Source organism: Mchenga conophoros, linkage group LG23 (assembly GCF_057382185.1).
Source record: "Mchenga conophoros isolate Kocher_MC1m ecotype Shallow Benthic linkage group LG23, M_conophoros_male_GT1.1, whole genome shotgun sequence".
Lineage (NCBI taxonomy): Eukaryota > Metazoa > Chordata > Actinopteri > Cichliformes > Cichlidae > Mchenga > Mchenga conophoros.
In genome coordinates, this window is record NC_140547.1 from 26095280 (window position 1) to 26112152 (window position 16873).

Consider the following 16873-nt stretch of genomic DNA (forward strand, 5'->3'; position numbering starts at 1 on the left):
AATACAAAGTTGGCAGAAGTTGCACCTGGTGTGGTCTTCTGCTGCTGCCGAGGTGCTCTTCGGTAGATTGGCAGCTTGTGAAAATTCACATCAGCCAGTCTGGCATCAAAAACCATGCTGCGTTCAAAGTCACTTCAAATATTCCATAGATAATTTTGACTATCTTGGATGTTTTGAGTCCTGACACATGGTGGCAGTGCTGCGCTGGGATATGTCGGCAGCTGATTATTAATTCTGATATAACATGGACTCTTAGTGGGCGTTATGGTGCTTTTTAAATCCTTAACTCTTCTTTACTTCTTACCCGACTTTCCTTTAATGATGTCATGCATCTGGAGTGGCTATTTGTACACTGTCTTGTAAAAATCTGAGGACATCAGAATTGGGGACTACACTGACACCCGGTGGGCAAAAGACAGCAGTTAGCACAACCAATCAAATAGCATAAACAACACGACAAAGGAGGCCCCGCTACAGTGTGATTACACAAAATCCTTTATTTCAAGGATCCAAGAGCACATTTCAACACATGGCAGACTGCATTTTTTTGTTTTTTAAACACATGTTAGCGCACAACTACAACTTCCAGTGATTTAAAAAAAAACAAACAAACAACAAAATAAAGTCTGCGTGCATTAAAAAACAGCACAGGGAGAGTTTGGTTTAATTTAAACTCAGATTTTTAAAAAAGAAAGATTAAATCTGTGGACAAAGTGGGTTTTAGCAAGTGAAACGAGTGATTTTAAAGTCTCCAAATGCTGAGAGCAGAGCAGGTCTTTGCTCATCGTTATGGCACCATACTGCTTTGAGCTAACGTGTCTTCAAACATGACATATAGATAAAACACACTGAGACTCTTAGGGACAATATTCATATGACAAGGAATCATAAAATGCTTTTCTTAAAAACTACTTTCAGTGCAAGAGCTTGTCAGAGCTGTGATTACAAAGCAGTGATTGAACAACACCATTATAAACACATCTTATACACACACACAATTAGTTTTTCAGGTTGTAAATAGCCTTGAGATCTCAAAGTTTTTTTTTCTTCCATACAGCGTGTCAGTGTGCGATCTGACTACTGATTTTAAATGATCTGCTTTAAGAAAAATCTGATCGTAAGAAAAAGTCAGTAAGAAAAGGAAAAAAACAAAAACAAAGAGGAAAATCTATAAATGCGTTTCGATTGTCGTCGGCTGACGTGAGCAAAAAAATCGCTTCTAAGCAACTTTCTGTGGCGAGTTCAAAGCTTCGTGATTCACACGAGACATTCAGCAACAGAGCGCCTCTTTTGGTTTCTGAGTCAGTGCTAAATGCTAAATGCTGTCCCGTCTGCCCTCCAGCTGCTCTTAATATCTCCGTTCATGTCATGTCACCGCTGAGCTAATATATGTCAAAACACAAAGCTAAAATAATGATGTTGTGCCCTGCCACATTATACGCACCGAGACAAAACCTGTCAGTGTGTCTTGAAACGGCTCTCTTAAGGTGCAACAATGCCTTTCAGCTAGTTAGTGAGCAGCCAAAGGAAGTCCACAGCCTCAAGTGAAGCCAAAACCAGTTCAACTGATGTCTAAAGGTTTTATAATTATACATAATTAAATATGTAGACTGATCTTGATTTAAAAAGCTGCACAAAGAATGCTAAAACTGCATGGAGAAAACAAACAGCAAAATGCTGACTTTAAGTAAAGGTTCTGTAATTTTGTTAAATAATACGACGTAAAATGTTCAATTCAATGGAATCTACTCAAAAGAAATTTATGTGATTAGTATACATTCAGTTTATACCAAGCACACTCCTCAATGAAGCAAATAAACCTTTTATTTTATATATTTCAGTTGCATTCGTACGTTGTGTTTATGAGGTCAAAGATTCATTTTTTCCACAACTTTTCCACATTTTTATTTCATGACAAACTTTCGTCGACGTGAGTCAACACGACAGGAAAGCTTTCCTTGTTGCCTCCTCCACTTTATGCTTGATTTAACATTTCTGGGGAAGCTTTTATTACACTTACAGTAACATAACGTGTTAACGTTGTACTCCACTGCGTGGGTGAGGAGGTTCACTCACAGTGAGTGAGTGAAGAAAGGAGAAACTATAGAGGTGCTGATTAACAGCGGCAAAGACTCTCACACTGAGCTGAAAGGAAACTAGGGCAGCTGAAACAGGTGAGTGACTCCAGGACAATTTTTTTATTGATTGTATTTATCTTGTTGTTTTTAACATTTCACCGATTCAGTACATTTATATTTTAATTTTACAAATCTGGGAAAGCAATGTTTAAGTCAGGCGCTACACTTTACGTGCTCGTGATTCCTGTAGAGTCCACTTGGGTTAATTTCATCATCAAATAGTGAGTGTTAGGCTCTACCCAAGAGTTTTTTGTGACTTCTTTACATTATAATACAACAGCTACTCACATGCAGAGTACTAAAACATAATCATAGCTTGTATTAATTGTGTATTAACTCATTCACTGCCAGCCATTGGCAGTGAATGAGTTAAACCCATTGACTCATTCACTGCCATTGACGGCTATAGACGTCAATGGCAGTGAATGAGTTAATTTTACCCTCGTATCAGAAGCATGAAATTGGCATGTCACAATTACATTTCTTACAACTGAATTGAGGTTTTTATTCTTACACTGTTACAGATAAAAATAAGTTTTTAGCTATGCTGCAATATTTGTATTGTGCATTGTCCATATTGAGTGCCCACCAAGGGTGTTTTGTCCTACCACCACACAAAAATCTTTTTTTAAAGTATGTTTTAATTGGCCTAAACTTAAAATCGACTTATTTTAAGTTCAGGCCATTTTTCAAACAGCCAAAATCAGTTTTGTAGATGTAAAAATTCAGTTTTAGGGTCTTCCGAACTTGAATTACAAACAAGAATGTTGCAGAGTGCCCTCTAGTGGACAAACTGTGCAAGCTTAACACTCATAGCATGGTTGAAGGGTGTTTCTTATTTAATTTTCATTTACAGGTTGTCTTAAATACTGATACCAGCTAATATCAGCCCTGTGATAAAACGCTGAGGCACCAACCAAAAATCCTGATGGTTTCACAGACACTTTATATCGTGTGAGACAAAAACTTTGGCTTTAGTTTTCATTTTCCTTTTGCTTCATGATTTGAAATCACACTTCAAAATTCATGCTTTGCAAATTTTGCAAACAGGGATGAGAGGAACGGTAAAAAAAAAAATGCTACTGTCTGTGAAGTTTCTGGATTTAAACTAGGGCTGTCACAATTTCCAATAACAATATTTTTGTGATGCAAGAACATTTTGTTTTTTTATTACTGTGTGTTGTTTAACATAAAACACATACAGCCCCAGTTTAACCCTCTGATCATGCAGACATATTGATTACTATCACTTTAATAACTTCTTCAGTTCCAGTTAATCTGACATGACATGAACGCAGTGGGCTGTAAGCTTTGACGTAAACTGCCTTCAGAACAGCTGGATCGCAGTCTCAGTGAGCGAGACATTTTCAAACATTACACAACCAGCAGGGTCAACAGGGGCTTCACGTGAAGAAAGCCCAGCCAGGTGAGCTCTAGTACTGCTAATTAATGTGCACCAGGGTTTAAAGTGTGGAAGTCAGTCAGTGCTAAACCAGCTACAAGTTCTCACTTTAGATATGAGAATAAAATATTTTTTTTAGTTATTCACACTTTGAAGGAATAAACGGTCGGGAGTCTGACAGGCTGAAAGGCATTAACGGGAGATTTTCACACTCTCCGGTCAGGAAACAAACCAAAAGGGAGCATGAGGGTGGGAATGGATGTTTGTGTCTGTGTGTGCCTGTATGTCTGTGTCTATATGTCAGGTTGGGTATCAGACGCCACCTCTCTGGGGACACCTCAGGCCCTCCAAGGTTTGGAGGCCTATCTCCACCCACCACCACTTCCCCTGCCGGTGGCGGACTCCCTCAGGTGTCGGTGTGTTGGTGGTTCTTTGTGTCTGGGGGTGGGCGTCCGGGTACACACCGGCTCACTCCTTGGCGGCCGCTTGTCGGGGCCTGGGACCTGGGGCTCGCTCGGGCCCCTTTGGAGGTGGGGTGCCCCCGGCCTCTCGGCCTGGGGCTCGGTCACTCAGGCACAGCTGGGGGCCGGCGGAGCTCACGGGCGCGTCACTGCAACTCCCCCTGACTTCTGCTCCGCGGCTGCTGGGCGAGCCCTCATCTGGGACTCTCCTCAGCTCTTACTGGAACAGTGGCGCGGCTGCCCCTCTGTTGGTCTTCCATGGTCTCTTGTGTTCTGGGGGCCTCTGGATGTCTGGAGTTTTGATCTCCTCCATACCCGCTTCACACCCTGGAGGACGGGGCTGTGGCCCCCCCACACTCCCTAGCAGATCATTACATGGAGAAACCTTTGGAATGCAAGCATGCTGATCCACACAGGTATGCACACATGGGTATTCACAGACGCGGACTAAAGCTTTCTTGGCTGCTGCCTCAAAGCACACTGTGCGCTGTCTATCTTGCGTGCTGCACAATATCGTTTATTATTTAGTAAATATTGATATCTATGACTAGCTAGTTTATTGTGATGGTGCTTTGTTTTCTCTATTATTATGTTGCTCTTTGTTGTTTGCTGTCTCCTCTGTTTGTTTTTTTTGTTTGTTTTTTTTTTTTTCTCCATACAGGTGACCCAGGAGTTCTTTTTTTTTTTCTCTCTCTTCCCCCCCCTTCTCACCGTCTCTTCTCCCCTTTGGTTTTCTTTCTTTCTCTCCCCCTCTTTCTCTCATTCATTCCCCCTGTCCTATTTATTAAAAAAAAAAAAAAAAAAAAAAAAAAAAAAAAGGATGAACTGAAGCTCTGCCATCACGTAATGTCGCATACTGCTGTTTCTGATGTCATTTAGAAAAAAAAAAGAAAAAAAAAAGGAAACAAACCAAAAAACGCTCTTTGATCAAAGCCCTCCTCAACAACAAGAAGAGGGCTTTCAGAGGGGGCAACAAAGAGGAGGTGAGGAAGATCCAGGTGTTACTAAAGGACAAGATCAGAGAGGCTAAGGACAATTACAGGAGGAAGCTGGAGTGGAAACTCCAGCAGAACAGCATGAGAGAGGTGTGGAGGGGCATGAAGACCATCACTGGATTCAGGCCAACCAACAGCAGGGGAACTGAGGGAGGTGAGAATAGAGCCGACGAGTTGAATCTGTTTTTCAATAGATTCGACACCACAGTGTCTGCTCCCACCCCCACAACCTCACCTGTAGTCAGCCTGGAATCCAGAGCCACACCACTGTGCCAGCCTCTCTCTTCACATGGCGCTGTTGCCTCCTGTGAGATTTCTGACACCCCTCCCCCACCCATCACCTTCACTCAATACCAGGTTGAGATGCAAATGAGGAGACTTCACTCAGGCAAGTCTGCTGGACCAGACGGAGTGAGTCCCCTTGTCCTCAAGACCTGTGCCCCCCAGCTGTGTGGAGTCTTTCATAAACTGTTTATGCTGAGTCTGAGTCTGCAGAGGGTCCCGGTGATGTGGAAGACATCATGCCTCGTCCCTGTACCAAAGACGCCACGTCCCAGTGGCCCCCAGGATTACAGGCCCGTGGCATTGACCTCCCACATCATGAAGACCCTGGAAAGGCTCATCCTGGACCAGCTGTGACCCATAGTAAGACCACACCTGGATCCCCTTCAGTTCGCTTATCAGCCTCGTCTCGGAACTGAGGACGCCATCATCTACCTGCTCAATCGTGTCTACACCCATCTGGACCAGCCGGCGAGCACTGTGAGGGTCATGTTTTTTGACTTTTCCAGTGCTTTCAACACCATCAGGCCGACCCTCCTGGGTGATAAGTTAGCAGCGATGCAGGTGGATGCTTCTCTGGTGTCCTGGATTGTTGATTACCTGACAGGAAGACCACAATATGTACGTCTCCCACAGTGTGTGTCTGACAAGGTGATCAGCAACACAGGGGCACCACAGGGGACTGTCCTCTCCCCCTTCCTCTTCACCCTCTACACCACAGACTTCAGCCACTGCACAGAGACCTGCCATCTTCAGAAGTTTTCTGATGACTCTGCGGTGGTTGGATGCATCAGCAGGGATGATGAGACAGAGTACCGGGCTGTGGTCGACTCCTTTGTCACGTGGTGTGAGCAGAATCATCTGCAGCTCAACGTGGCAAAGACCAAGGAACTGATCGTGGACTTCAGGAAGACCAGGAAACACTTGACCCCTGTTTCAATCCAGGGGGTCAGTGTTGACATTGTGGAGGACTATAAATACCTTGGAGTACACATTGACAATAAACTGGACTGGGCTAAAAACACCACAGCACTTTACAGGAAGGGCCAGAGTCGTCTCTATTTTTTGAGGCGACTGAGGTCCTTCAACATCTGCCAGAAAATGCTGAGGATTTTCTATGAGTCTGTTGTGGCCAGTGCGATCCTCTATGCTGTTGCATGCTGGGGGAGCAGGCTGAGGGTCGCAGATGCCAACAGACTTAATAAACTAATCCGTAAGGCCAGCAATGTTGTGGGGATGGAGCTGGACTCCCTCAAGGTGGTGTCGGAGAGGCGGATGCTGTCCAAGATAAAGACAATGTTGGATAACACCTCCCACCCACTCCATGACATGCTGGTCAGTCACAGGAGCTCGTTCAGTGAGAGACTGAGATTACCGAAAAGCACCACTGAACGACACAGGAAATCATTCCTGCCTGTGGCCATCTCCCTGTACAACGCATCCACTTAACACACTGTTTGCTGCTACAACTACACATGTTTCTTTTCCAACTATTTATTTATGAGTGACTTATGTATGTATGTATGTATATATATGTATATATTGTACTATTCTTAGTTAGTGTATTGTCTGTCTTGTCTTAATGTTGGTTTAAAATGGAGCACTGTAACAAAAAATAATTTCCCCCAGGGATCAATAAAGTATTCTGATTCTGATTCTGATTGATGTTTGATTTCAGCACCGCTGATCGACAAATCAGACCGCCCAAGCCGGTGCACGACATTGGTGTAAACTTCAAAAAGGCGAAAATGCAGCATTAGGGTGAACCGATAAAAACCGTCTGCTAGTCCTCTCTAATCTTAAAAGGAACCCAGATTATGAAATCGTGTAGAGCTTGTGATGTCATCTTGTGCCTTCATTTTATGAAAAATGGAAAAGTCCTTTCACTAATAGGCTGCCATGTTGTTTAAAGTTGCAGTGCACTCTGGGTAGAGACATCTAATGGTCCCTACAGCAAGACAGACACTTTTTCTGGTCGGCTGTACTCGAGCTGTACAACATGAAGATGACCACTGTAATAATCCTCTACGTTTCTTATATCACGTCCATGTGTCTAAACCCCTCTCCCCTTACTGATCATGGCTGAGCCCGACTCTGCTGGACATTTCTTCCTGCTAAAAGGGAGTTTTTCCTTCCCACTGTCATCAAGTGCTTGCTCATAGAGGCTCATCTGACTGTTGAGTTTTCTGTGTATTATTGTAGGGTCTCTACCTTACAATATAAAGCACCTTGAGGCAACTGCTGTTGAGATTTGGTGCCATTAAATTGAATCAACTTTATTTGGACCAAAGCACCGTAAATGATATCACAGTAGTTCATCCTTTGTGTAATTTTGAGCTGAATGCATTGCACATGTAAACTAATGGCAGCTTTCGTGGGTCAAAATATACCTGAAACATTTAGGATTTGCTTGATCAGCAGAGGACATTAAGGCCAATAAGCTGAAATAGTCGGGGTTCCTCTTAACCTTTCTCAACATATTTTAAAACACAAAAAAAATCTAATTTAAAACAACATCAATAGGAAAGAAATGCTTATTTTCCCAATATGTAGCACCAGGGAAAAAAAAACTACTAACCCCACAGTTGATCTACATCTAGGTGACAAAACGAACACTGATGTTTAAATAATCTGTTTGTTTCTCTGATCTGACGTCACAGCGTTTTCCATAAATGAATGGCTCAAAATGTTTGCATTAAAATATACTGCAGATTGTATATGATTAAAGTCTTCACCAGTGGTTTTAAATGTTTCAGATGACTTCTGGTGACCAATTTTCTAAGCACACCACACCATGAGCTTTAAGCTAAAATGTTTCCTACTTTAAAGGCAGCTGTTGGTTTGAGTTTGCTGAGAAAATGCAGTTTAAGTCGAGCTGCAGACTCAAGGCTTTACAGGAGATTTGTTTTTTGGGTTTTTTTTGGTCAACACATCATCATCAGTTGTGGTGAATTAGCTCTCAGAGGATTTAAAGACTTTAACCTTCACGTTACCCAACACCACAAAAATGTTTCCTGGATTCATCAGCCTATTTTCCTACAAAGTTTCATAGTTTTGACAGGAATTATTCACTAGTGTGGCAAAGATAATGGAAAGCATGATTTGTTCTATGTTCGAATTTGATGCTCTGATTTGATCTGATCTTCTCTGTTTTGAAAACCATTATTCAGTCATGAGAGTGTCTCTCCACAAAATACACTGACTTAAAAGCAACTTTGTTGCAATAAGACAGTCTGCAATCAGTCTGCAACTGAATGGGGTTAAGTTGTCAATTACATGCAATCTGCAAATCATTGATAAAAAGTTCTTCAGGATTGTTACTGAATTAAATTATTTTAATTTTACTTACTCCTTAGACCTTTTTCATTAATAAACATTTTATTCTATTTATTTTTTGCTTTTTATTGTATTTTATCTGACCTTATTTTATATATCTTTATTTATTATTTCATCTGTTTTACTTTCATCATGTCCAAAGACCATTTAAAATTTCTGTTTTACTTCATCTGCTGCCTTTTTATTTTATTTTAAAATTGGCTAACATTGCAAGCTAATTTCTTATTACCATCTCGTCATTCATCAATCAAGTACATTAAACTGCACTGAGCTGCATGAAAGATGCTATACAAATAAAGATTCGCTGACTGATTGCTGTTGCTTGATGCAGCATATGTGATATTTTATTTTTATTAATGCTCAGCGTGTAAGTTTTGGTCCTTCTCAACTACCATAGCGATCACTTCTCAAAGCTCATGCTCAAAGTGTTTGCCTGTATTTATTTTATTACTTGAATATTTGTATTAATTTCTATATTTTTCAAGATATTTGCATGAATATAAAGTGGTGATCAAAAAGGTTTTCATAGGAACAAGCAGGATAGATTCTATCACACTCAAGTTAATGGAAGTTAGGTTAATGGGTACAGTAAATTATTACAACTATAAACGTGTGTGTATAATTAGCTGTTATGCTTCTAAAGCATCTCTAATTAGTGTAACTGAAGCTCCGACATATTATAACAGAGTTCTTAACATAAAAAAATGAACTGAAATGAGTGTAATTAATAAACCCCCCAAGTCATTTTAATCAGGAAAAACAGCTCAGGGGTTTGAGAGTTAAAGTCTTTTAAACTTGAAGATCATTTCAGGCTGAACCTAAACCAACAGCTGGGTGTGCATACAGTTAAAAAAAATAGCCGGCAGTACTTGAATAGTTCAGTTTTCACATTATGTGCCACTAAAACCGGCCTTTTTGTTTCTTATTTTGAGCACCAAAGAGAGATAATAAAGATAAAAAAAGTGCAGTAATTGAGTGTAATTGCGTCTTCCACTTATTTTCTGTTCGATTAACTGTTTACACACCGGCCACAAAGTGATGAGTTTTGGCTTGACAGCAAAAACCCAGTTGCGGTCAGATCGTCAGGACCACATGTTTGAACCAGATGTGGACACTTTCAGAGAGAGCTCGTCCTCTTCCTCTACCAGAGGAGATCTGAGGTTTTCTGAGCAGCACAGGTGAGATGAAACAAATGCTATTAAAGAGAAGCTGATCTGAAGTCTTTTTAGTTTGCATCCTTATAAAATCATGATTGTCAAATGCAGACACAGTCCGTTTTTCCTCTTCTCTTTTCTGTTCTACCTTCTCAGAGGAAAAATCCAGATTTCTGGGAGTCCTGAAGGGCAGGAAGTTCATCTGGGCATGGGACTGGGATGTCGCCTGTGGCCACTGCGTTCCCATTGGACATCAGACACGTCCTGACGTACGCCGTGCTTGCGGCTCCAAGGAGGCAGCCATTCTCCAGCTGAGAAACAACACAACAGGGTCACACTGTAAGAAAAACACACTAATTTCTGAGAAAAAGGGCACAGTTTTAGAAAAAATGTATCTCTCCCCAAACAACCAATAACAAAACTAGAAAAACTGTCAAATGTCCAAAAAAATGAAGTAATTTCTAGAACTGGCAGGTGTCCAAGAAAAAACTGTCTCCAAGAAAAGAACTCCATAACGGAAAGATATCGATTCACTTTTCAAGGTTAAGTTGAAAAGAAATGTAAGTAAAAATGGACAATAGCAGATGTCTGTGTGAAAGTGCTGCAGTTTAGTGAATTACACAGCTAGCTACATATAGAAACCCGTGCTGGAAGGATGAGTCGTTCTGATGAAAACAAATTTGTTGTCTGCTTTACTCACATGAATGAAAAGAAGTGTTGGTGGTGTTCTACTCACTTTTCTTATGAGTTGTAGAAGGCTTTAACCTCATTCATTATTGTTCATGTTAATTATTTCTTTTCTTCAGTGGTCCAAACGTGCTGTAAAACCGTGTAATCTGTTCACAGCAGAGCTGTGCCTCTCTCTGGCTGCCTCGCCCTCCCTCCCCCCTCCTCACTGCATTCGCAGCATTAGGTAATGATGACAGTCAAATTGTAGGTCAGTGCCGCTCATGCTTGACTGGTCAGCCTGCCAGTATTTTTCTTTCAGCGACAGCCACTGACCCTGAAGAATAACAGCAGAGGCTGAATGGGGAGGGGATGAATGGATGCCTGCTGGGGTCGTCCATCTCTGGGGCATCCCGACCTTATTCTATTCATTATTGTACTCCTTCTCACTGCCGTCGCTTTGCTGCTCTGTGCTCCTGTTTCATCACATCTCTTTTGTCATGTCTCAGTTTGTTTTTTGGCTCCAAACACCAGCAAAAAGCTACTATGACAACTACTGAGCAAATTTCAACAATGCAGTATGTCACAAAATCATTAGCACTGGAGCAACATGCTACGTGAGCCCTTTTTCTGTCACACAAGCTTCACGTTGGGCTTTTATTGCCAAGTTAACAATGCAGACTTGTTATAAACCTTCAAGCCTAAATCTGGCAGCGCCAACTGGCGAGGTCTCATTCCCTCATTATGTTTTACAATGGGAATTTCTCTAGACCTCCAACTTGTACTCCAATAGATCAGTGTTTTTAGGACCTTTCTCTGCTCTGCTTAGTTATTACTGGAAAAGGGTTTGGTTGGACTTTAAAGACAAGTTCTCGTTTCTCCTGAACATTTTTGGGTCTCATTAGGCAATTTAAATGATGTTATGGGGAGTTGAGTTTAGAATTGGCTGTTGTGAGTCTAACAGGATCCAAACATCAGAATGCCTGCACTGTTTTAAATACCAACGTCTCAAATAAAACACCTCAAAATAATGGATTTTATTCAGGCTTTTATAACTACTAGCTGGGTATCTAACTCGTGAACAGTAAAAACAGTCTTGAAACTCAGTTTAAGGCTTTTCTCTGCAACACGTGACAGTAAAGTGTCATGTTCCTACCTTCATTCGTGGAGTAGCATTCATTATTTAACACCATAGGTGAAAGTGGTGAACTCTTACTAAGCTCTTAACAACACACTTACATTTCAAGATTTAACTATGGAAAGATGTAAGACTCAAACTTTCATTAACCCTAACTCTCATGTAGCATCAGCTAAAATACCTGAGAGACCAGCGTGGCCACTCTGAGTGAATCTGGTGACAGCCAGTTCATATCATTAGTTGATAAAGTAGTTTAAAAATGGCCAGTTGCTCAGGCCTCAGACACACAGGCCTTGAGGCACGTTGGCAACCATCTGGCAACCACCAGTTGCACTGGAAAAATATATATCCCTCAACTTGTTGCGCGTGGTTGCTGGCAGTCCCTGTGAAATTGATTGCTAAAGCCCCGTTCACACAGGCCTAAAGACTGCTTGGTAACCACCTTTCGCTAGTGGTTTCTAACAGTCACTAGCAAGAAAGAGGTCAATTGTGATTACTTTGGTTGCTAACAGGTTACCAAACTTTGACTGCAACCCTTCAGTAAAAGTTGTGTCTTACCATCTTAATTGTGCCTTAAGCAACACAATTAGAGCAACACAACTTTACTTTGATGGCAAATGTGCTCATGTTTTCAGACAAGACTGTCTTCAGAGTCAGTGTTGGTTAACTAGTGACCGAACTCCTTGTGGAAAACAAAGAGTCTAAAATTAAGTCTTGGCAGACACACTTTTGTACTTCCTCTGGCTGCAACAATGAGTTTTACGTTAAAAACCAAAGACTTTCGGGAAAGATCTTTCACTCTCTGTGTCTTAAGCAGTAAGCGGTTTGCTTGGCTAGTTGCACTAAAACAGGAAAATCCACATGTTACCCGTAATGTTAGAGTTTGTAAGGTACTTTATAAATGGGGACTGTGTGAAGGAAACAGAACCAGAAACCAGGACCAGAAACTGGTTCTGAAAATAAATTTACGTTTGATCTGGAACAACTAGCTGGCTAACCTTAGCTAGCTTTGTTTCCTGTTTGTGTTGGAATCATCAAAATCCCACCAACAAATTAAGATCTGTACAAAGTCAGACAGACAAAGGGTTTATCCTTCAGGTCTCAATAGTGCCTGCAGTAAAAGCACACACTGTAATCCAGCGTTAACACCAAGCCCTTCAAACACATTCATCACAAATAAAAATAACCTTCCTAGTAAACTAGCCCTGACTCTAACCTTTCACTTATCCCAACTCCCATTGACTGTTTTCTTAGGCAGTGCTGCTCTGACCCATCTATCCCTTGTCTTATTTACATGGGATGTCTGATCACATCATCACAGTGTACTCTGAGCTCCATGCCAGCCCGCAGCCTTTGTGCGTTGGCTTGGAAAAAAAAATCCATGGTCATGACAGTGAAAGAGAGCAGCACAAGGCTAAAGGGTTGGAGTTTCTAGATTCTGCGGCCCTGGATTTGTTGATGGTCAATGATATTTGAGGGCATCTTCAGGCCTTGTGAGCTGGCTGTAGTCACAAACCTAACTCCCACAGCAAACAGGTCTGAGGAGAAGTAGCCACTATGGACATCTGAGGTTAACTAATGAAAGGTACCTACTAGCTATCTTTCACAGTATTTTCATTATCTGACAAATATGGCTTAATTGTACTAACAGACCATCCAAGATGTCGATGCTCCAGTTAGGCTGAGTGTAAGCCTTGTAGTTTATTAGTCTGTTACTTGGCATTAACTAGCAGATATCCGTTTTTATCCCGTCTGTTTTTTTTCTAATTTTGGATGCTAACCAAGCTAGCTAGCGTTAGCTGATAACTCAGTACATAGTTGTCTCGTCCACTACGGCCACTTCTGGCTCAGAGAGCCATGCAAATCTCTCTCTCTCAAATATATATATGTATATATATATATATATATATATATATATATATATATATATATATATATATATTTATTTATTTATTTATTAGGGGTGCAACGATACACAAAATTCACGGTTCGGTTCGGTTCGATACTTTGGTGTCACGGTTCGATATTTTTTCGATACAAAAAAAATGTTCATGCCTTTTTAATTTGTCATTTATTAAAATTATAAATATATATTTTAACTCAAAAGTACAGTTTTTAAATTTAACCCTAACCATTGTGCGTCTTTTTTATTTTGACAGCGAATGCGCACCTGCGGACCACTTATGTGCAGCCCTGGTTTTTTAGCTCGTCATATTGCAGCCACAGAAATTATTTTGTCCATGAAACCATAAAGCTGCACTTTCTTTTTGCCTTATAGTCTGATTTGTCATAACTTTTCCGTTTTGTGGTAAGCTTTTCTTTGGCTGTAACTTCTTCACCCTGACCTGTCTTATTTGGCTCAGCAGAACTAAAATATATATCCTGCTGCTTTTACACACGGACTCACATAAGCTCAGCGATTCTCTGCGCGATCAACCTCTCACATGTTTAAGCTTGCTGCGGGAGATTTCACTTGTCATGTTTGCATAGTAAGCTAGCGATTGATAAGACGATGTCAGAGGAATTGGTGCACAAATTATCATCACTCACAGATCAGTGCTGTCGCTCTCTATACACAGTTCGCGCGATTGCAAAGTGAAAGCAAAAAACAAGCGCAAATTCAAACGCGACTTCAATATGTCACATATTGACAGTGGCTCACCGATGCCAATGACATAATTACCCAGCTACATTTCTGAAAGAATGCAAAAGCATTGACATATATTTTTCCTTCCTACAATAGCCCGACAGGCAGGGCAGAGATAGATTTTGGTAGCCCGACTGGAAAAATCGCTAGCCCCGGGACGTTGGGCTAGCGATTTTGTGAGCCCTGTATCTGATTGAGGAATCACTCATCTTTGGAAAAGAGAGTTTATTACAGAGAAATGGCTCTTTCCAAAATAAAACGTTAACGAGCTAACTGCGCTAACACACTAGTTCCCACCCATGTAATTGAGCATTGCGTGGCACATCCAACATACTGTTTTACTTTAGTCCATGACTCGCTTACCTTCAGGGTCATACGTCACATGAAAACCAAAATAATTCCAAACGCCAGATCTGAATGAGGGTGGGGGAGGTTCAATTTGCCATGTTGCAAGGAGAGCTTAACTTCTGTCTCGCTAGCTTGCCCTGCGCTCTTCCTTCTGACTATGCTGTCTGTGTTGAGCGCTCAGTGAATCTGCGTTCGACAGTGCAGCCTAGGCGGAGTAGTCGAACACAGATTCACTGAGCGCTCAACACAGACAGCATCGTCAGAAGGAAAGTTGATAAAATAAATTACAAATTTTGTATTGTTCGATACATATGCGTACCGAACGGTTCGATATCGATACGAATATCGTTGCACCCCTAAAATATATATATATATATACACATATACTACACACTACGTATACTACACACACATCTATGATTATGACCTATTTGGGTCATGCGATTAACCTTCTGGCTAATTCAGTTTCAGGTTGAACCTATATTTCCACAGTCTCTCACCTTGCTGTGAGTGGAGTCTTGGGTGGCAGCAAACACACCGTAGGTCTCTAAGGATGGTACACTGTGCGGTGGCTGTGTCAGGACCAGTAACTGCTCCAGCTCCTCAGTCTGTTCATGCTTATGGTGTCCCAGCAGCTGGTAGGGCTGCACAGTGCTCACCAAACTTTGACAGACCTCCTGTAACGTAGAGTCATTTAACACTGCGCCGTCTGTGCCACTGACGCTGTAATGTTGGTGTCCAGCAACCACGCTTGGGGGAAAAGCTGAGAGTCCATTTGGGATGCAGGACCCGTTTAAAGTCGGTCCGAGCAGATTATTCTGGAAGCCAGACAACAGAGTGCTCTCACTGCTTACCTGCAGGTACTGGAGGGGGGCAGAGAGCTGTTCCTGTTGCAGCTGCCACTGTGGAGTGTTCGCATGTTTGCTGTCCAGCTCCGTGGCTTTGTTATGGTTGGTGTGATGACGGTTGTGGTGATTCCCCGTCCGTACCACCCAGTGACTGTCAGGTCCCCCCGTCACTGGTCCAACAGTCAAGCACACCTGCTGGGAGACACTTTGGGCAGAATCTGAGTTTGACTGGTGGTTTGAGGACCCAAATCTGCCTGTGTTCACCTGTTCCTGCCTCTCGTTCGCACCCTCCAGAGAGTCGTGAATGTAGGAGAGGATTTCGTTGTTGGTGAGAAGGTCACTGAGAGTTGGGATGTGATCTGGGTCCAGTTCCACATGCATCATCCTCTCGTCCAGCAGCAGCCGCTCCAGGTCCTCGGCATTTAGGCCCAGATTCTCTAGGGCGCTGAACAGTTCGCTGTTGGAGCATGTTTCCTCTCCATCGAGAGACAGAGAGTCCAATGTGGTCAGAAGGGGGTCAAAACTGGAGGTTTTGCCGTTGCGTTCCCCTGGCGACTCCTCACTGAACAAAGCACCCAGACCATCAGCCCTGCTCTGCTGCTCACTGAAAAGAGTGCTGTGGTAGGACACTTTAGGCTCCGTATCTGGCTGGCATACGTATACGGACTCATCCTGACTCATCAGCGCCCCCAGTAGGGACTTTGGGTCCAGCTCATCTGAAGAGCCCTTCTCTCCTTTGCTTTTCTTGGACTTGCTGCCTCTGGCTTTGCCCTGGAGCGGGTCGGAGAAGCCGTGCAGCGGATACCCAGTTTGGTAGAGCAAAGCCTCACCGGTGGCAAAGGTGAAGGGGAGATGCATAGATCTCTTCCTCAGGTGTTCCCCTCCTTCTTCGTCCCTGTGAATGAATCCATTAGAGAGGAGAAATAAAATAAAGAAGAAGAAGAAAAAAAAAATCACACTGGAATCAAGAAACACTCACGCCAAAGGCCTCTGAGTGGCGATGATGTAGTCTGGCTTGCCGTTCTTGTAAATGAGCCGGGCGTTGGCCTGGACCCACTTCCACCTGTTGTCCTTGGTGAGCAGCCTAAAGACGGTGAGGCCGCTCTCACCCGTCTTTATCACTGGAAAGACAGAGGACACGTTAGAGCCTCTGCTGTCTGCACACACTCACTCACTAATGCTCCCTTAGCTTAGCAGGACATGCTGCCGATGCTGGCTTTGGCTACATGTACATGTTACACGTGCTGTTTGCACACAGCGATGCGACGCCAAAGCTTCATTTTCATGAGTTCCTCATCTTCCACGGCCTGTGCTCGTGTAATCGAGGTGCAGCTCGTGTTTCTGAGCTTTCTAATGTCAAAAACAAGGGCGAGACTACAAAACCAGCACAAGAGTTTTTTTAAATTATTTTTTTAAAAACTTGCTCTGAAACAATTGCTGTTTCTGAAAAATATTTTT

General features: G+C 42.3%; 1 protein-coding gene across 4 annotated transcripts in view; it reads right to left on the reverse strand.

Moving 5' to 3' along the window:
• Nucleotides 1-479: 479 nt before the first annotated feature.
• ahr1b (aryl hydrocarbon receptor 1b) overlaps nt 480-16873 on the reverse strand; it is a 69675-nt gene continuing 53281 nt past the window's right edge. For 2 of the 4 annotated variants that reach the window (XM_085266496.1, XM_085266497.1), the window contains 3 exons: nt 16395-16536; nt 15068-16310; nt 6275-10079 (listed from right to left, as the gene is read on the reverse strand). In XM_085266496.1, the coding sequence (XP_085122622.1) occupies nt 9921-10079; nt 15068-16310; nt 16395-16536 (1544 nt within the window). In that variant the 3' untranslated portion in view covers nt 6275-9920. Of the gene's footprint in view, nt 4362-6274; nt 10080-15067; nt 16311-16394; nt 16537-16873 lie in introns of those variants that run through there. The other 2 variants (XM_085266495.1, XM_085266498.1) reach the window with 2 other exon arrangements.